This window comes from Rissa tridactyla, chromosome 1, assembly GCF_028500815.1.
Source record: "Rissa tridactyla isolate bRisTri1 chromosome 1, bRisTri1.patW.cur.20221130, whole genome shotgun sequence".
Classification (NCBI taxonomy): Eukaryota; Metazoa; Chordata; class Aves; order Charadriiformes; family Laridae; genus Rissa; species Rissa tridactyla.
Window position 1 is genome coordinate 164,561,464 of NC_071466.1, and position 20,142 is coordinate 164,581,605.

The following is a 20,142-nucleotide window of genomic DNA, read 5'->3' on the forward strand; positions in this document are numbered from 1 at the left end:
TGAACTGTGGCATTATATGAAGATTCAAACAGAAACGAAAGTGTGAGCTTAAAAAAGTGCTGCAGGATTTAATATCAAATGTACAAAATACAAATCTATGTATTGTTTTTTCACACCGTCACTTTACATCTGTAGAAATTCTTGTAGCCGTAGGACTGTAATACCTGCTTCTTTCTGGTGGGTCAGCCTCACAGCAGACTAGTGTTCAGCGGGATGTCAGAAGGTGCTTTTCCGGTAACAGTCTCTGTGATCTTGAACATCTCTTAGTGGTTTCTGTTTGCGTAGCAGTGCTATGGGAAAGGTCTTTGAAACATCTAAAATCTTGATGGAGGAGAAATAATGGTCTAAATGAGAGAACAGTAAGGCAGGAAGAGAGGCGGAGGGTATGAATGAGAGTGCCTTCAAAGAGCAGATATACTGGATTCCTTTAATTCCATGATCTCATTTGCACATCACAGATAATTCTTGTTCTTTGGGGGAAAGTGACTTACATGCCCCTTCCTCTGCCTTGATGCACTGAATAATTCAAACAGTGTTTTCCCACTTGATTTCCCAGCACAAACTGTGTTGCGCGTGTTCTGGAAGAAGCTCTGTTAGGAACAGAACTGTGTGCATGTTTAGTTCTCTCCATTGCACAAATTTTTATTGAGCTCTGTCTGCACACATAATCCTATACAGATGTGGAGGGAGTGGTGCTTATGCCAATTTGGTCTGTACATTCATACACTGTATGACCCTAACATGAAATACCCTAGCAGACAGGGGAGCTGTGTTTGCATTTCAATGCTATTGTCTGATTTTAAATAATAATTTTCTCTCTCTTTAAGAAGCTTTACAGTTGGATGGTTTGGGGACCGCTTTGGGATTTTACTCGTTGTAACTCCTAGAGCAGCTGGAATCCCAGTCTAAGCTTGGAGCTACAAACAATGACATGTACATTTTGGATAAAGCTTGAATGAACCAAGGATCATTTGGTGCAAGAGCGTAAGAGGGACCCCCAAAGGTTTGAGCAATGCTGTGGAGGAAGTATTAATAGTAAATTCAGGAAAGTACATTCATTTTTGGAGAGAGAATATTGGGATAAGCACAGGCAGAAGAAAGAGTTAAGAGAACAGGTGTAGTGTGGAGTGTTATATATGAGGAGGTGGTGAATTTCAGGTAAGCCTGAATTTCATGCAGCTAATATTGTAATATTCACTGATGCTGTATGCAAATCTTTTCCAAAGTGTAAGGAAGTTACTAAGGGTTGGGCAGATGAGACAGGAAATAAGTAATTTCTTCACCTGCTGTGTCATAACATTGCTTTAGTTGGTCGAATTTCTGAGAGGTCATGGGGTCTCCAGAGGGGAGGTAATTTGATTGGATATATTGAAACAAGTGGTTTGCTGTTGCAGAAGTTGGGGTCTGAACCAGATGCCTGATGGTGTAGGTACCTGAAGTTGGAAGGAGCTGGGAGGTAGAGTTTCTCATCTGTTGTGGTGTAGTAGAGTGAGACAGTGGCTTATTTTAATATGTCCAATCTTATGCTCTTGTTGCACAAATGACTTGTGAAGTGGTGCCTTCAGGTTCAATTTAATGTTGGAATAGTTTCCATGTGCTTTAAACCTGGTGTTCAAATTTGGGCTCGGGATTTTCAGTACTGCGGAGGGAGAAGACTGTTCATGGTAATTGGTATGAATGGAAGATAGAAAGGACAGCTTACAGTTGGGCTCACTTCTGTCATTCTGGAGTGTTGTTTCAGATGTATGATATCTGATACATGCAGTGAGATACGGTGATGATAGCAGTTACATATTTACTTACATAGGTGGAGCCATTGACTTCAACTATGAAGTACATAAAAAAATTGCAAGAGAACAGAATGCCTTCATGTCCCTGTCTCCTGCTTATGGAGGAACCTTTTGTGATGCTCCCTGAAGAGTATCCACCTTTCTCTGACAAAGTCAGGCTGGTGTCACGTGAAGCGGGGAAAACAAAACAGTTCTGAAAAAAATTTGCAGTTCTTTTTACAAGAACGCATTGCAGCACTGATGATCACAGGCAGGAATGAGTTCCGTGACTGATTGTGGTTTATCTTTTAGGGCTGTTGCATACTGTGGAAGACAGCAGTGCCCTGGACCTATTCGTAGAAGGTGAGAGGTAGATGCCATGTCTCAGTCACTGACAGTTTGTGAAAGGGAGGCTCTGTCTTGTCTGATAACTATAGTGAGCTGCTCCGTTTCTACACAGCTTGAATTGGAAAAAGCATCTATTTTATGTCAGTGCAACAGTGACAAGCAGGCTGTTCTAATATTTGGGGGCAGGAGAGTGCGTGCAGATTTAAATATTTAGAATTTCTCTCACAGCTTCTATGTGTGCCATGTATTTAGTGTTAGATGGGTAACAGTGGTAAACGATGCCTCATCTTTGGCATCTTTGAACCTGACTGAAGTCTCAAAGCAAATGAAAATCTTCCTGTAGGCTTCCGTGAGCTTTGGGATCTACTGCTTTCTCCTCAGTACAGACAGTATTTGGGATTTACCTGTACAGGCTGCAGATTCCTCTTTGTGAGCAGTCCTTCATTTGAAATCGGAAGGAAACGTCTGCAGGGCTAACAAAGGAATCTGCAGTCCAGTTAACCTTGGGCATTTCTGCTGAGTCTAGTGATATTAGCAGTGCAATGATTTCATCCTGTCCAGCCATGAAAGATGAAAGGGGGTGTGTCCAGCTCCTTTCAGAGGGGTTTCAATTTTCAGGCACTTGCTTGGAATGGTGTTGAAAAGATGAGAAGTCTTTCTATCATGTTACCAGTCTGTTGAAAGATGGATGTTCTCAAACAGAAGAAATTTAACTTAGTGTTACCTAACTTTTGAAAGTTTTTAGAGATTCTGAGAGTTCAGGGCAAGGAAAGGCCATTAAACCATCAATAAATCACCTGATTCAAGATATGCATCTGCTGAAATGTGTAGCTCTAGCTAGCGTAGGTCTTTAAAAACCTCCAGTATTGCCCTGGATATACGAAGAGATGGTGAACCTAGAAATCTCTTGGTTTTGGTTTTTTTTACGATGCTTTCCTAGAATACAAATCAAAAGAGCGTGTTTTTCAAATGAGTCATGCCGTGACAGCAAGATACATTCAAGACAGCCTTGCCAAATCCTACAAAACAAAGTTCTGCACAGTGTCTCAGTAAGGGGGCTATTGTCAAAACTTTATCTGCTGAACGTTCAGGTGCCCAGGTTCTAAAAATACCAAAAGAGGAACTTTGCCTCCTGAAACTGGTGCACTGGTATACGTGTGGAGGCAGAGGCAGCCTGCCAGCATTAGGCAACTCCTTTGTGATTTTTGTTAGGGAAACCCCAGGTGATGTGCAGCCAGTGCCTGGTAAACATAGCTTCTTGTTCATTCCTCTTATTAGGAGACAGTTCTTAAAGTTGCAGTGAACCAAGAATAACAGCCCTTACTTGGGGCAAAGGAGGTGAACAGTACCAGAAAGGTGACTGGGGTCTTGCTTTCTGGCAAGGTATATGGGATAATTGCAGTGGGGAGAAATGGCTGATAGACAGCACTGTTACCTCAGGGACAATAGTAGCTGGGGGAGGAGCTCTCAGACTGCATCTGAGGATATTCAGCAGTTGCAGTTCTGATGTCTTCCCTGGAAAGATGGTTTTAAAGGCCAGTTTTCATACTGTAGGAGGCCTGCTGTATTCAGTTACCAGAAATTTTTAATCTTTTAAGTTAGGTCTTTGAATCTTTTAAGCTAACCTGTCTGGTTCCTTATGTTTACTTGGTGTCCTCATGCTTAGTTTTTCGCTCACCGTTCATTTCCATGCATGGTTTGTAGTGCAGGTAGAACAGGACTGTCGTAATGTTGCTGCAGAGAGCTCGGTCTGGGCTAGCAGAAATCATAGTGCTGGGAATGCCGATGTTACCCTGCTCTCTCAGCACCTCTGTGCTCATTTAATTTCTAAGCTCTTTGCTCACTGGTCTGCTAAAGCACTGTGGAAGATGGATTGTGAGTGCTTCTGGGTGTGAATTACTGATCCTGTTTCTTCTGTGTAGTTCTGGTGCGGCTTGTAGTGGAGCTGAAGTCACAACAGTACTTACGCTGCATTTTGGAGGAAAGCCAAAAAGAGGTCAGTGAAGATGAATTCCCTGCCCTTCCCTTCAGTCCTTCAGAAGTTGAGGAGATGGGAAATGAATGGCCCTGCAAGACTGCAGCTACCGCGCTGGGATGCAGCCTCTGCTGCAGTGGGATATCCTAGTGCCAGCTCCCCTGCTGTGATTTTGGCAGTGTTGGTGTCTACTCTGCAGTTTTCCTATTGTTCCCATGATGCCTTGCAGCCATATGGCTTCATGATGCTCTTGTGAAGCTGTGTGGCTTCCTCTGATTCTTCGTTTCCTCCCTTACCATTTCAGTGATATGAGAAGCTTTCCCCACATGTGCCCTGGGCTATTTCTCTCTTCATTCCTAAGTCTGGGATGGTCCTATGGGGAACAAAAAATTACCAAGTAGCGAAAATGGGCAGAAGTTCTTCTGGTTCATCCACTCATGTAAAAGCTGGAGGGGAGAGAGAGGAAAAGGAGCAACGAGCAAGAGATTTCTTGGATTAATTAAAAGACATTTTGGAGACTTAATGGTGTGTTCAGGGATTTCCTGTGGTTTATCCTAAGTGGTGAAGACGACCCAGTTTAGGAAAAGATTGTGTTCTGGAGCATTATACATCACAGAGGGCTTGCTGGTTTGTGTGCATTTCTGCCTTTGGACTGTGTCCTCACTAGTGAAACATTTTCTTTCTCTGTTTCCTCTACAGCTGTGCAAAGCAACTACCATGAGAGGCAGCCTGCCCACATTCACTCTCTTGGGCAAGCTGGTGGATGCCATCCCAGGCTTTGCTGATACACTGGTGGTAGAGCACAGTGAGTAATGTGTCATGCCCCACCGAAAGGTAGTATGCACAGCCCTAAAACACATACGCATGCATGCACTCCCCTGTGTGAATTTTTGAAGGTTGCACAGGAAGCCTGTCCAGAATTCAGAGTGGCATTCAGGTCTCCTGGGTTGCAAGTCAGTACCTTAATAGCAGGCTTATCGTTGTGCTCTTAGCCAGCCTGGCCAAACCAGCATCTGTGAACTGGGATTTGTGGGTCTGTCTCACAGGCAACATACATTTAGTTTTTCTTTCCTTGATCCAGCCCCTGGGGGTCTGGTGAGCAAGTTTATCTGTTTGTGGAAGTAGCTGGGATGATGGATCTTCATATGGTGAACAGTGAGCTCCTCTAGCCATTTATTACTGTACCTCTGCTCAGGGACAGATGGTGTGAGCACATCTTCTAATTGTGGCATTCATTAATCTGCATACACCAGTCTGTCCATGGACTTTTGCAAGTTTTCCAGGGAAATAGGTTGGTGCTTTTAAAAGTCAGTTCATTGGTGTGAATTTTTGCTGTTTCTGTTCCTCGCGCTAGGTAATTTAGTAGATCATCTGCTGATGGGCTTGATGTACCCAAATGAAGGTATAAAGGCTGCTGTCTGCTACTTATATGGCAAGCTGTACTCCTCTTCTGTTGGCGCAGAACGGCTCTCAGCACACTTTGAAGAAAGGCTGTGTGGTCTCTTCTTGAATACCTTGGGGCGTGCGCAGACAAAGGAGCTGCAGGTTAATTGTTTGGGTAAGGCATTGCTGAGAGAAACTGCAAGGTGCAAGGGAAGACTTAGAATGAGGAAGAAATCCGTGGCTGGTTTAGACATTCTAATATCGGTTGTTCCCTGTAGGAGCTTTTTGCTGCTTGTCTGAAGCAGTCAATCCTTTCTGTTACTCCATAGCAATCAAATGGCCCAGACCTGCTGCTGAGCTCCCCCAGCCCTCTGTTGTCCCTCAGGCCCCACGTTTGCCTAGCGCTGACTAATCTTAAAAGACTCTCTTCAGAGCTTGCACTGTGGCCTGGCCTGTCTGAATTTGATGTTTCGTCCTGTGAACAAACCATCCCCTAAAGTGTCTAAATGCAAACTCTATGCACAGACAGGTGGGTTTTGTCAAGCGGTGGGATGGAGTCTAACAAATACGGTCTTCAGATGTATGGCATCATAGCATTTAGGTCAGAAAGCTAATTTGGAAGTGGCGCTTTCTTGCGTTTATGCTTCCAACTGCACATATCAACAGTTGCTGGGGAGTACAATTTCAGCCTTTCTGACATTGCTTGTTAGTAAACCATCCAGGGATTTTCTTTTTCTTGTAGGAGGTATGCAGGAACTAGATTGCGTCTCAGATCATCTACACAGCTACTAGAAATGGATGATCGTTCCTTTAAAAGTAGAATTCTATAGCTCAGATGATACCCCTTGTGAATTTGTACTGACATGTACTGATGATTTGCATCAATACCTGTAGCAGTGCTCTATACTTCTATACCACGGGCTTTTTTGTGTGTGGGGTTATCCTTCAGCTAAACATAGATGTTTCAGTAAGAGCCTGTGAAAATAAAAGAGGAAGATAAATGCCAGTTCTCTAGGAAGTATTCCAGGGAAAATGTCTAGTAATTGTGGGGTCACTGACTGTAGCTTGGAGAAAATTTCAGGTCAAGAGCTCTCCCAAGAAAAAAATTGAGGGGTGGGTACTGGAGCACAGAAGACAATTCAAGTAGAGTGCTCCTGAGATGACGTACCAGTTCACATGCACATCTCTGAGAAGGAACAGGGAGCGGATCAGACCCAGCAAAAAGCATCAGCACCAAGGAGTTGCAAGACCTGGGGCTCATGGCAGTATCCAGGGAAACAGTGAGAAGAAGCTTCCTAGACTGGAGGTGGAGGCCTTTGTTATGAGTGCAGGAGATGGGAGGAAGTTGGCAACAAGTCTTAGGCTGTAAATACTCCTGTGTTAATCAAATCCTTGCTATACCCAGCATGGTGCTCACTTTTGCCCCCGCTTTTGCAGGTTTGCTAAAGGAGCTGCTGAAATCTGACCATTTTGTATCCATTCTTATGAATAATTCAAAGACAGAGGAGGAGTCTGAGACCCCTGAATTTTTAGAAGGGGAAAATCCACTGCCGCTTGTTCTCAAAAAGGTGATTGCTGAAGTAGTAGTGAATTATCGGTAAAGAATTTGATGGCCTGTATTGAATATTCATCTGAGGCACTCCAGTATACTGTTGCCAACGCCAGCAATAGAGGCTGCAGTGGGAAATGGGGACACCCCCACAGATCACCTCATTGTTCATTCCTGCATCCTGGAGGGGGGAAATTTTACTCCTGGCCTCACTGATTTTACTCACTCACACTTGAGGTTTGATACAGCACTTGTAGTGCCAGCATGACTTAACATGCGGCCAGAGCTATTCATACTCATAACCTTCTCTGTTGTGTTTCTCATTTTGCGTTTTTTGAGTGTATTTGGTCCAGTGTTTTATCTTGCCGTAGCAAGTTTAACCCATGAAATACATGCCAAAAGAGAGATCTTCACTTAGGTTTTACAATTGAAAATGTAGAGGAAACTGTTTCCTACTCATATCTGCATAGTTAACTTCCTCTCTCATTTTGACTTTTGTTTCCCAACAGCTTTTGTTGACCAGAGATGAGATGTTACAGGCAGCAAGTTCTCACTGTGTGGCTGCAGTGCTGGTTCACTCTCCCAGCAGATACGCTCCTGCTTTTATCCATGCGGATGTCCCAGGTAAAGAAATGCAGTAGCATCTTACTGTTCATCTCCCGGTATCAAAGCACTCCCTGGCTGTTTGTTTTAGGAATCAGTCTGGCTCTAAGAAATCCACTGATGGCTTAATGTGTGTGGTGACCATTCTATACCTGTAAAAACAGCTAATGTGATTTTAGGATTAGAAGGGGAGAGTAAGTTTTCAACTGAAAGTATAGAAGGAGCTGTCAACAGGCAGAATGGAGTTTCCACAGCAAGAATTTGGACAAGTCCTTGAGGTCAAGGTCCTTCCTGCAGGACCTTAGATATGAGCTTAAACCTGGCGTGCTGTGTTATCCCACTAAATCCTGTAAGTTTGCATAGAATTTGATCAAGAATTTAGCTTTAGAATGCAGCTGTGGGAGATGGTTTATTATTTCTCTGTAATCCCAAAAGACAGAAATGCTTTCATTTTGCAAATTCTTTGGGAGATGTAAAAGTTGTGAGGAGAAAAAGATCACTGCGTCTGTGATAAAGCTTGCTTCGTGGCTTTTTATTTGTGTCAAAGGCTAGAGCCACAATTCAGCTCCTGACTGCTGAGTTTGTGCTGGGAAGATGCCTGCCTGTGGGACTCTGCTCTCCAGTCACCTTGTTTTGAAGACTAGCGCACCCCCAAGCATCCGCTCCATTCTCCATTCCTGCCACTTCATAATACAACTGTTCTCCCTGTGGCTGTTGCTATGCTTCCTCGTATCCTCCTCCTTCTTCTGCTCTGTTCTAGGAGCAGCTGTGCCATGCTGTGAGCAGACTGCCTCTTACCAGGGTGACCTTATTTTTGTGTGTGTGTTTGCAGAATTCCTATTTGAGTGTCTCTCGTGCAACAGCGAAATTCTCATCTGGTCGGTGTATTGCTGCCTGCTCCTCCTAACTGAAGAGCGCCTTTTCTTCTCAAAGTGTCACACAGTCTATGGTGAGTCATCAACCTTTCTGACAGGGTGACTGCAGTAATACTGTGGGCATTTGTTGTGCCGCTAGCTGAATTTCAACGCTTTACACACAATCACAATTTCCAGTCAGGATGGATAAAGGACAGAAAATGAGTACCTATCAGACATGTTTGTGATATCCAACATAGCTTAAATTTACAGTGTCTCTGTCCTAATGAGTTCCTGATAAGCATGCATTCATTATAATAACCAGTTATCGTGACTGACACTACCTAAGTTACTATTAAGTATTTCTGTGGACATGCCAAGAGTGGATTTAGGAAGAAAGGCTAACTTCTTTCCATTCTTCTCATCTTACCTCCAGCAGTGGAGGTTGGGGCCTATTATCAGGGAGATGAGTGTTCGCTCATCGGTTTTGGGCAGTTGTTTCTGTCAGTAGCTCAGAAGAATAATTGTTCAAATCTTCCTTCCTTTTAAAATTAATTTTGCTTCCATCCTGGAATTTTGGGTGTTAAAAGCCCTTTCTGTGACTTCTCTTGAACATGTGCAGGCATTGAATCTCTGGTGAGGAGTCTCCAAGATGTCCTGCAGCTGAACAATGTGGAGTTACACAAACAAGGGCTCCTGCTCTTCACTGAAATATTGAAACGGTAAGGGAGCACCCCCATCAGGCTTGCACAGGCAGAGTTTGGTGGCCCAAAATGGAGGCTGTGGTGCTTTTGCTTTTTAAGGGTTTTGTCCGAGACTAAATATCTACACCCCCAGAGCCTTTGTGTTTGAAAGATGTTGCTGAACAAATGCGTCTCCCTTATTCCTGTGAAAAAGCGCCTGATGGTTGTTTCTGAACGTCCCAGCCTGCATCCACCAGTATATCTACCTCTTCCTGCTTCCTTGCCCATCTGGGAGGTGAAATCTCCTTTCAGCTGTAGATAGAGCAGGAGGGAAGGGTAGGAAGGTCCAGGCGTATGTGAGCAGGCCAGTTCCTTCTAAGTGCGCCTTTGTGACAAAACAGAGCATGCAAATTCCATGGCTTCTAGTCTTGTATCATCATCTGAGCTAAATTCAAACAGCAAAAACAAATTCTAGGCTGAAATATTAATGTCTTCTGTCACTTTTTCCCTCTTGTTTTCTGATATGGAATAACATACCCTGGCTTGTTTTTCTTCTGTGCTTCCTGTTCTTGCCTCTGTGATCTTGTTCCCGTCCTGTCATGCTAGTGACAGAGTCTTGGTTTTGCCACATAGTTCCCCCAAGAGAGCCCTTGAGCTGAATTTTGGAAACGTCACAGTCAATTTCGTAGCAAGTGGCAGGGTAAAAAGGAGAAGGAAAAACAGCAGTGCTAGAACAGTGTGATGATGCCAGTGTAGGATCTGTCAAAAAGAGAAACCAGGATGTGGGAAACACTAATTACAGCATTTATGCTTGTAAAACAAAGAGAACACTCTGTGCAATTACTCTCATTTTCTAGCACACACATTCTGTTTCTCTGAACTTTGCCTTAGAAATTATGTTTTATTTAAAACTATCTCAAAGTGTGGAAAGGGGTCTCATCCTGGAACCTCCCTTCGTGGTTTTTCCTTGCAGATGGATTTTCTTGGGTAAGCGAGCCCCACATTCTGGTGTTGTCCAGGCTGGATGTATTGCTCCCCTTGTACTGCTCCCTGTGTTAGGAATGGTGGGTGGCTCTCCCTAGAGTGCCCCTTGTCTATCCCAGCAAAACCAGCGGCAGGCACAGTTTGGGGCCCAAAGACAAGAGGCTGCAGGAAGCTACAAGGGTGCTGTCCTTCACACTTTTCTCCCAGGCCATGAAGACATCATAGTGCACCATATTGCCAGTGGGCTTGTGCCTCTTGAATGAGTCAGCAATACTCCTCCGTCCCTTCCTCCTTGCATGAGTCAGTGAAGACTTCTTTTTTTTCCTGATGTGTTTTACTTCAGAAGGTCAGCAATTAAAGAAAGGAAATACAGAGGTTTAATAGAATTACAGTATACCTAGAAAGAGCTTGGAAGCTCAGCACACTGCTTATGGCTTGGGCCAGAGGCTGCTCCTGATGCCCAAGTTCCACAAGATCTTTTCCCTGCCTTGCCTACCTCACAGCTTTTTCATGTGAGGTGACTGCCAAGCTGGGTTTCATCCCACTGAGTGACTAAAAAGAGTGATTCTGCCTCTGTTCACTTTTTGCCTTGTAGCTGGGCTACTAGTGTAATTTCTACTGACGTTCACGTTCCTCTCCCATTTGCGCATGGGAGCACGTGCTCCTGGCTTGCTTTAGTCAGGCACATCTGTGAAAACTGAATAACAGGGAGTACTTTTGGCTCCCAAGTCTGGCTCCTGTCATGCTGTGCTGCTTTTCTTGCTTCGCTTTGGAGAGGCCCTCTGGCAGACTGTTAGTGCCTCTCGTCCACATGTAGTTGCCTTGTCCTCCCCCTGCTTTCTCTGCTCTACCTGCCTTGCCAGAAGCCAAAAGAGCACAGTCTGCCATTTACACAGCTCTGTCCAATAACGGAATTAATGGCTTGTCATCCCTCTGTGGTCTTGTGCTGAATGCTCAAAGGTGTTGTGTCACAAGGTGATCAGACAACCAAAATGCTCACTAGCAATAAGAACTGTCAAAACAGTTGGATTGTGTTTATTTTCCTGATTACTTTTCAAGTTCATGAAAGTCTCTGTCCTTCTGGCAGCATCTGGCATTAGAAGTGCGATAGGACTGTGAGAGAAACTATTCTTATGGTATCGTCCTTCTTCTAGGATGGTCACGTTTACTTTTTTACTCAGAAATATGAATTGCCAGATGAACCTGCAAATGCCAGAGCAGATGGCCTCAACAGAGTCCTAGGCAGAGAGATCACTGTGTTTTGCAAAGCCCGTTTTTCTTGTGCTTTTCATGTCAGCGTTTACTGCTGCAGTCACACAGTTATCCAAGCTGTGGGTTTTTTTCATCATAGTAGGGCTCCAGACCTGCTGGAGTACACTCTTTGTAGCAAACCCTCCACCTGCTGAAGTTTGAGACTACATCCTTGAGAGCAGCTGTCTCTGAATACTGAAAAGCATGTCCATTTGGTGAAATGAGGAGAGGGCAATACAGTTACTTAACTCTGACGATATTCTCCTTGTTTACTTTGTTTCCTCTTTGCAGGCAACCAGTGGAAATCAAATTATTCACCAATCGAGGTGTATGTATAGAAGCCATCGATGTTTTGATGGAAACAGTGAACTGCCCAGTGCTGGAGGTGGTAGTGGATGCTATGAGAGCTGTGGCGGCTTTCCTGAGGTAGGCAGGAAAATATTTGCAGGCTTTTCTTCAGGTAGATATGCTGATACCATGCTGGTCTCTGCAGCTCCCCTGTGGCTGTGTGGGTGAGCGTGCTCTGCAGTGGGACTTCTGGCTGAGACAGGCGTGGGTACAGCAGAGCTAGCTTCCCACCCACCTCAAAAGGCTGCCAGGGCAATGAAGCTGCAGTAGGCAGCGAGTTGCTGCAGCAAGGACCTAGCGTCCCGGGCAGGCTTGTACTGCGGCTGCTATGGCTTTGTCACTCTTTGCCCAGTCCGGGTAGATAAGAGCAAGCATAAGACTGTACAGTCGTATGCTTCCTGACTATAGTGGGAACGGACAATGAATGCAGTGAGGGTGTGTTTGGATGCTTGTGTGGATGAAGGCATTGTTCAGATATTGTGATATTCTGTGCTGGAGAGAAGTAGCAATGACATATTGCTGTCAGAAGAGCAGTTGTTTCTGCTGGTGTTGCCTTTCCAGGTGGAATGTCCCTAGCAGGGAATGTGCATTGCTGTCTTTCTGCTTGTTCAGGAAGGACCATCTGAGCTCCCCTCCAGTCCCATATGAAGAGCTGCAGAAGCTGATGGAGGCAGTGCTGAAGCGATGTGCTGACCTTTCCCCACCGCAGAGTAGCAAGAGGCATGCAGTAAGTCAAAAGTTGTTGCTTGTTGGTAGGACCAAGCAGAACAGGAACGATCCTCCTAGCACACTATGTGGATGGTGTATACATGTTCTGTCCCCTTCCCTATGGCTGTTGGGTTTTCTGGTGTTTCTTTTGATCCTCGTGCCTCAAGATGATATCAGTCTTTATCTTTGAAGTATCTTTGAAGGTGGATGCTGGTGAATGCTGTCTTTCTAAATCAATGAAGATTTGTGGGGCAGCACTTGAGCACACTGCTCGCTTTATGTGTCCAGTACTCCGAAGTCATTTGAACTTCCTCTTCTTCAGGCCCCCTCACCTTGTAGGCTTCATCGGTCAATCTATTTGTTTGGCAGTGAACGTCTCTTGCTGTGCCTTCAGACCACATCATATGTGTGCTGTGATGCCTCAGCAAGGGAGCTGTTAGCCACTCTTTGAAATGTAAATCCTTTCCTGTTAGTGTGATGTGCTGCTGTGACCTATGCACTTCTGAGGAAAGCCTCCATTACAGATGGCTAGTGAAAAGACAAGGGCTGAGCCTTCTTACTCTAGGTTTGGAGTCATGTAGGTTTAGATTGCATGTCTGTAGCAGCAAGAGCATCTTGCTGGAGTACCAGAGCTCCAAATGCCTGCTGAACTATCTTTAGGCCCAAGTTCTGTGGTACCAGATGTCTGCTCTGCCTGGAGAAGACAGAACTGCATTCTGTGCCATAGGCAGATGTTGGTTAGTCTGTTTGCATACACACAGAGCTTGGTGTCCCATTCAGAATAAGGAGCTTCATAGGAAGGAAATTAGGCAGATAGTAAGGACATCCAGGCTGTCTTTAATGGGAGAAAGGGGAAATGATTGTACCTGAACTGAGTTATCTCACCATCAAATGCAGAAGGAGAAGGAGTTCTGAACTGCCAGGCACCAATGTCTCACCGTACCTCCCTCTGGTAGTATTCAGAGAAGGCTACCACAACAGGTTAAGGCTTAAAGGCAGATTTTGAGTTACAAGCAGTTCCCAGTTTGGGCAAATGATTAACTCTGATGCTGCAGTTGGCTTTTGGCTGAACTCAGTAGGAGCTGTGTGGGAACAAGAGCTAGTACATGGATAGTTGCTTACAAATCTGAGCCAAAGTAGAGAACTTCTAAGATTTCAGTGCTCAGCAAGGAGGGCAACTGTTTGGCATTGTCTGAAAAGTAATAGGAAGAAACAACATTTTAAAAAATATCAAGCTTTCCCAGAAGGGTTTGAAGCTCCATTAGCTGAGCTGTTTAAAGCTCAGATTAGAGCAAACCATGGTGATACAGTCTGCAAAGACGGGCCAGTGCAGAACTAGTAGCTCTGTAACTCTGTCCTCCCTAGGAAGAGCACACAAGCTCTCTAATTCTGCTCTCCCTGGGGAAAGGACAATAGTAAAAAAACCAGTTATGTGAAAAGAGTGACAGGAAATCTATTGTTCCTCCTGTTGCTGCTATCAGAGAAGAAAGCTATTTTTTCCAACAGTGAACATAAGATTTTAAAGACTTCTCTCCGTTAACAGGGTGATCTCCTATTCTCAGTGTCTCAGAGTCACCCAGCAAACAGAAGTCTCAGCAGAGTTCCTCAGAGACAGGGCCAGCTCTTGCTCAGCACCCTGGAAAGTTTCAGAAATGCTTGCAGGTGAGGACAAATTGGGGAGGTGGGCGGGTGGGCGGTGTGTGTGTCCATGTCCGTCTGTTCTTCTGTCCTGGTAACTGAGTTCCTCCTACCCAACCCCACCAATCACAGGTGAGTTCAATGCATGGCACTTGTCAGTGAAACAAAAGAACGAGGGGTATGTAGTGGTAGTGTAAATTTTGTGACACCTGTATGTGTCTCCCAAGAAATTTGCCTGGGACCTATCAGTTTATTTCATGTCTTTGGTCTTTGAGGAAATGCTAGAAAAGTAGCCAAAACTGGTGACGATGTAAGAATGGTTGGAGGGTATGTGTGAAACCATATTCCTGTGCCCTGGGGTACGTGGTATCATTCCTGGAGAGGATTAACCATTTAACAGGTGTGTATCTGCTCCAGATGCTGGCTTTGGATTTGCTCATGTCTGTGACCTATTACTGCAAGTTGGTTTATAGGCACCAACTTTTCCTATTTTTCTGGGTGAGAGCTGTCTCACCTTAGCTGCACAGCAGACAGCAGTATATGAAACCGGATCTGTTGTTAGGGAACTCTGAACAACTTATTTTGCCTTCCATTGCTTGCATTTGTTTGGCTGAGATAATTCAGTCAGAAGCAGGTGTTCCTGTCTGCACTGACCCAGTGTCTTGGGGTGGTGTTACAGGGCACTTGGGTTCAGTCATGGGTTTTACATCAGCTGAATGGTCCCCTGGCTGATTTTCATGAGGTTTGCTTTATTGTGCTCCAGGCACTCTGGCCTGGCTGAGAACCTTTAGTCTTGCCACACTAGGGCTTCCCACAGCAGGTACGTTCTTCACAGAAGCTAATTCTTCCTTTCCCAACTTGTACTGTTGCGCAACATTATTCACTTTTAATAGCTTCACTCAAGAGGTAACTCTGTGCGATTGCCAGATTCCTGTGTTTCCAACACATCAAGTGTTTGTGGGGTCCTTGACGATGAAAGTTGTGATGGAAATGCAGTATTTCCTGACTTCCTTTACGGAGCGAGGAGGATTCCTCTCTCCTCTGGTATCCTCTTTGTGTTTGTAGGTTAGCAGTGGAATTCCAGAGTGACCCCATGGCCCAGGAGAATGCTTTCACTGCCCCCAACTCCGGGAGCAAGGACACGCTGAGCAACTTCTCTGAGTTCCTGTTGAGGATTTGTGACAGTCTCTGCATCCCCATGGTCATGGTAGGGTTTTGTTTGAACTTGGTCTACTCCTTGGATACCTGGAAAGGTGCTTTCAAGCACCAAGAGAGGTTTGCACAAGTTGTTTTTGAGGGAAGATTGCATATAGAGTAAACCAAGAACAGCTGTGTCATTTGCCACCTCTCCGGAGACAAATGTGGCATTATACAGTTCATGCAAAATGGGATTGTACGGTCTCGGGGTGGAGAAATTCATAAAAGAGTCCATGTAGATGGCAGTGTCTTTCTTCAGACTCTGAAATCCCCATAGCCTACCTGCCATGTTATCTAATCCATGGCAGCTCTGGATGTTGCAGAAAATGAAGAGTGCCTGAAATGTTGTTTCCCCTTCTGCCTTTCCTTTCAAAACTTTCCTGTGTCCCAGAAAGCAGAGGTATTTTGCATCTGCAATTTTGTTTTCACACTTCTTTCCAGAAGGTATTGAGGAGGCTGCCCAGTCTACACAGCAAGGGCAGTACTAAGCATTGTGTCTCAGTAAGGCCAGGGGCAAGGTTTAAAACGCAACAGTGGAGAGTCATCTGTGCTTTAGTGCTCCATACAGACCTGTCACTAAGACACTTTGAGCAGAATTGTCAAAACAATGGGACTGTAGTTGTGGTTTCTCAATGTTGAGTAAATTTTGCTTGTGCTTTGCTGCAGGTAAAGGTGTATGGATTCTTGCAATTGTTGGGAGCTTGGAGATGTTTTGTTTTGTATTTTTTTAACCAATCTCTTGGTAGGTAGCTGTAGCGGCATTGCTGTTCTCCCTGAAGGGAAGGTGCAGTGCATGTCCAATTTGGCAACACTGGAGTCAGCGTGCTGTTTCTTGCTCACTGAACTTGGGTAAAAATTAATGAACTGTGAGAAAATTGTCCAGTGACCTTCTACAAGAGTGAGTTGAGTCATTCTGTTCTAAATGGTTTAGGGCTGGACTCTGTAGAGACCTTAAATGCGTGTGTTTGCCACTACTGAATAAAATCTGAAGCACAGGTGTTAAGTGTTCCTGAAGTCAGTTGCACTTAACACTGGAGAATTAGCCATCTGACCTGTAAGAACAGTTATGTCCAGGGCAATATGGGGAGTAATGATGGTCGCTGTGCATTAAGGCCTAACTGCTTGCCAGCTGGAATCAGGAAGAAGTTTCTTGCTTGATGTAATGTCTTGCAGAGTTAGAAGTACAGCTCATAACGTTGTCAGAGGGGAGTGTTAGTTGCTTTCAAAATGCTCTGGAAGCCTGCGTTCTTGCTGCTAGGCATTTTGGTAGAAGAACTGTTACTCCATTTGCTTGGATGTAGAAATCTAACTTTCTGGGCGGGCAGAAGGCCGGAAGAAAGCTGCTGCTTTCAGTGTTTATTGCATATCGTGTACATGATCTTTCTTCCTTCCGCAGAACTACCTGGAAGGGGCTGTCAGCCCGTCAGTAATGGAGGTTTTCATCTCAACACTTAATACCCTTTTTACGGTGGTGCCAAACATGCGGAATAAGTTCTCCAAAAAGCTGGGTATGGGAGTAGTATGGGATCATGTTCTCTGTGCTCTTAACTTAACTGATGGAACTTGCTGCTACTGCATATTACTGAGGCAATGAGCTTAACGAGACTTTATGTGGAGGATTACATTACATGTTTATATGAGTAAGAATAGAGTGCGCAGTCATGTTCAGCAGCATGAAAAAGTTATTTGGTCTAGCAATGGTTATGGGACAGATTTTATTTTAGGTAAGTAAGTTGTGTCAGCTTTACTCTTTCCTCTGGAATATTCAGAATTGTCTGTTCCTGTAGACAGGGATTTTGCTGAAATTATTGGTGGGATTTTACTATGGAGAAATCCTGTTTACTCCGTGTATTCCTTACTCTTTGCACAGCAGAGAGGCGATGTTTAGAATTCCTCTATTCTAAGCATGTGAAGCTGGGAAATCTTCCCTTTTCCTCCTGAGAAGAAAATGAATCTCCCCTCCAAACCAAACTCAGAGTAGTTTGCTTTGTAAGAGAAGGCCTAACAAATGTATTCATATTAAGATGGCCTGCCCTGTTTACCAGGTTTGCGTTGCGATGTGTGGGGATGGTTATGGGACCTGCTTACTCTTTTCCCTTGCGGTACATGTTCTGTGCTCCTTCGACATTTCTGTCTTGCTTTCTGTCTAGCATCCTCCTCCTTCATCCGACTGACACTGGAGCTGAAGGCCAGGTTTTGCTCTGTACAAAGGTATTGCAATGTGTGTATTTTGAGTGAGTAAAAAATTTCCAGATGGGAAAGCACATCATGCCTTACCTAATACACCTGATTAGGCAAGATGGGAGGTTGAAAGACTCAAGAGTGGTTGTATCTTATTGCAAAATGTAAACGGCAACTGGCAATGGAAAAGCTGGATGTGGGAGAAAGAAGAAGCAGTCAGGTAGGGGGAAGGTGGATTTACACAGTGATGTGAGAATTCTGTGCTCCGTCATGAGGTGCGCAGATAGAGATAAAGCAGCCTGACTTTGGAGTAGTCAAATCAGGGGGTGTTTTGAAAAGAAGTAACAGTAGCATCATTTCCATTTGAGCTCTGGCTTCCTAGGCACATATTACCACTATTTTTGTTCCTTGTGGTGTGATAATGTGTAAGAAACGTGAGGGGAGGAGGAAGACTTCAACAGCAGGCATTGCAAAGGTTATTCTGTAGCAGAGGCTAGGATTTCTAGGTTGAGGAGGACTTCGGGAGACTGTGGATCTGCAGAGATGTTTTACCTCCTCTTTTCCTGTGACTGCATCTTATTAAAAGAGTAAGCAAAATACACAGCACCCCTAGTCCAAGTTACCAGTGTGGAAGTTAGAGTGGGAATGTTTGTGCCTGTGAATGGTGTGTGGGGGGAGTGATCTAGGCCACGGAATACACTAGTGTGGGGCAGCAAGGATGGTGTGTTACAGTGCAAAGATATTTGGTTATGTCCCATTCTGCAAGGAAATCAATTGGAGAGAGAGAGAAATTCCTATAAATAGAGCTGTACTCACCCTTTCAGTTAACATTTTGGTGTTCTTCATTGTTCATCCCTGGAAACATCATTGCTCAAAAATCTCCTTACTGATGTTAGCCAGTGGAATCAGGTATCGGGAGCCACCCTCATACACCTCCCATTCTCTGCAGTGTTATGTGGATACATGGTATGATGATTTTAAGAGTACCCCACTGCATTCCTGTTGTCCGAGGATATGTGCATACATTCACTGTCATCATCGCTATTGCACCTGCCACATCTGTGAGCTGACTGTCCTCTGGGAACTCATCATTTCCCTGGAAACCCGGGTTGGCTCCTGGAGACTTTTTGTGACAGGGCAGGTGCTTGTATGTGATCCTTCAGTAAACTGAGGTTCTGACAGACAGCGTGTGATATTAGACGTATGAAGAGGATGTTTCTAGCTTTCTTCACTATATCTTTCTGCTCTTCTTCACAGTAATCCTGCCTTGAATCAGGCGTGTTCCAGCTTCCTCTACAACTTGTGCCTGAGCCTTTACTCTGCCACAGAGAAGGAGAGAATTTCTTCTCAGGAGGGCAAGTTTGGGGAAAGAAACAAATTGCTTCATTTAGTTTGAAGCCCTGCCACCCTCTATTTAGGCAATAGGTGCAAAAATAATTTAAAAAAAAAAAAGAGAGACAAAGGAAGAAGGGAGGGAGGACACACAAAAGCTCTATTTAGAGATATTTTTTTCCCCTGCTTTTTTTTTAAGCTGGTCCAGCAAGGACATAACACTCAGAGAATGCCTTTTGAAGAGTTTGGAACCCTACCTGAAAGAATGTGTTTCATATGCCTATGGTTTTGGCAGTGGCAATGCACAGTGGCATTTCTTAGCACAACTGTGCATGGCTTAATTGAAGCAATACTATTTGCCACATATTCACCCATATCTGCAGATTAAGGTCATTTTTTCCTCTGGCATACTCTATAAAGCTTTCCTGTCTGTACTGTAACTTTCCATAATAGGTAGGTCCCAAATGAATGAGATGAAACTTTCCACATCGCAGAACCCACTTTTCCCAGTGGCAGTGGTTGGTCTGCATATAGGCAGCATCAGCAAAGAGCTGGGAACCTCAAACAGAAGCGTCTTTTCATCCTCAAAGCCAGCTCCATTAAATCTGGTCTCACACCTCTCTTCATGCCAAATCATAGAGGTGCGCTTGCTGTATGCAGACTGTGGGGTAGTAGATTGGCTTTGATATTTCTTATATCAGGAGCTTCCCTAATTTAATGTGCCTGAGTTAAGGCAGGCAGATGCTTCCATCCCCCTGTTCCACTCTGTTTTGTCATAGACATTCCCCATCACTGCCTGCCTGCTCATATTAGTTTTATTTCTAGAGCAAGAGATGTCTGAGCTCCTGCAGAAGGGTCTGCCTCCATTAAACTACACTGTTGCTGAAAGCCTTCTCCTCCTGGCTGAAACACCTGAGCCTTTCTCTTTGGATCAGTCTCTTTGCAGCCACCAACACTGCTTCGTACTACTCTTATACTTTGCCTATACCCTTGGGGACAGGTGAGCCATAAGTATACAAGGCAAGTGGTTTTGTGGCCTTTACATACCATGTATTGGTGGGTAAGGCATGTCTAATGTTATTTTTTCCACTCCAATCTCCTTGAACGCAGGTTTGTCCCAGAAGCAGAATTATCTTTAGCCATAAGAAATTTCCTCGTATCAGCACAGGACCGTGGAGACTGTCCCCCTCCATACATACTCAGAGCTGCTCTTTATCTCCTTGCTGTCTGTCAGGACAAAGGCAAAGCCCTGGACTTGGTAAAAGAAGATTTCATGCCTACCTCTTGGATGTTTTTTGTTGAAACTAAGGTTTCTCCCTACTCCCATCAACCCTCTTGC

At 44.5% G+C, this 20,142-nt stretch overlaps 1 protein-coding gene across 1 annotated transcript in view; it reads left to right on the forward strand.

The window, feature by feature from the left end:
• The window catches only part of MEI1 (meiotic double-stranded break formation protein 1), a 38,921-nt gene that overhangs the window by 904 nt on the left and 17,875 nt on the right, over window positions 1-20,142 (forward strand). The window contains exons 3-17 of the mRNA XM_054183872.1: window positions 2,082-2,132; window positions 4,040-4,113; window positions 4,792-4,897; window positions 5,447-5,650; window positions 6,913-7,043; window positions 7,534-7,648; window positions 8,460-8,576; window positions 9,104-9,203; window positions 11,691-11,825; window positions 12,360-12,474; window positions 13,999-14,117; window positions 15,159-15,300; window positions 16,687-16,798; window positions 19,629-19,803; window positions 19,914-20,061. Coding sequence (XP_054039847.1) covers window positions 2,082-2,132; window positions 4,040-4,113; window positions 4,792-4,897; window positions 5,447-5,650; window positions 6,913-7,043; window positions 7,534-7,648; window positions 8,460-8,576; window positions 9,104-9,203; window positions 11,691-11,825; window positions 12,360-12,474; window positions 13,999-14,117; window positions 15,159-15,300; window positions 16,687-16,798; window positions 19,629-19,803; window positions 19,914-20,061 — 1,844 coding nt within the window. The remainder of the gene's footprint in view (window positions 1-2,081; window positions 2,133-4,039; window positions 4,114-4,791; window positions 4,898-5,446; window positions 5,651-6,912; window positions 7,044-7,533; window positions 7,649-8,459; window positions 8,577-9,103; window positions 9,204-11,690; window positions 11,826-12,359; window positions 12,475-13,998; window positions 14,118-15,158; window positions 15,301-16,686; window positions 16,799-19,628; window positions 19,804-19,913; window positions 20,062-20,142) is intronic.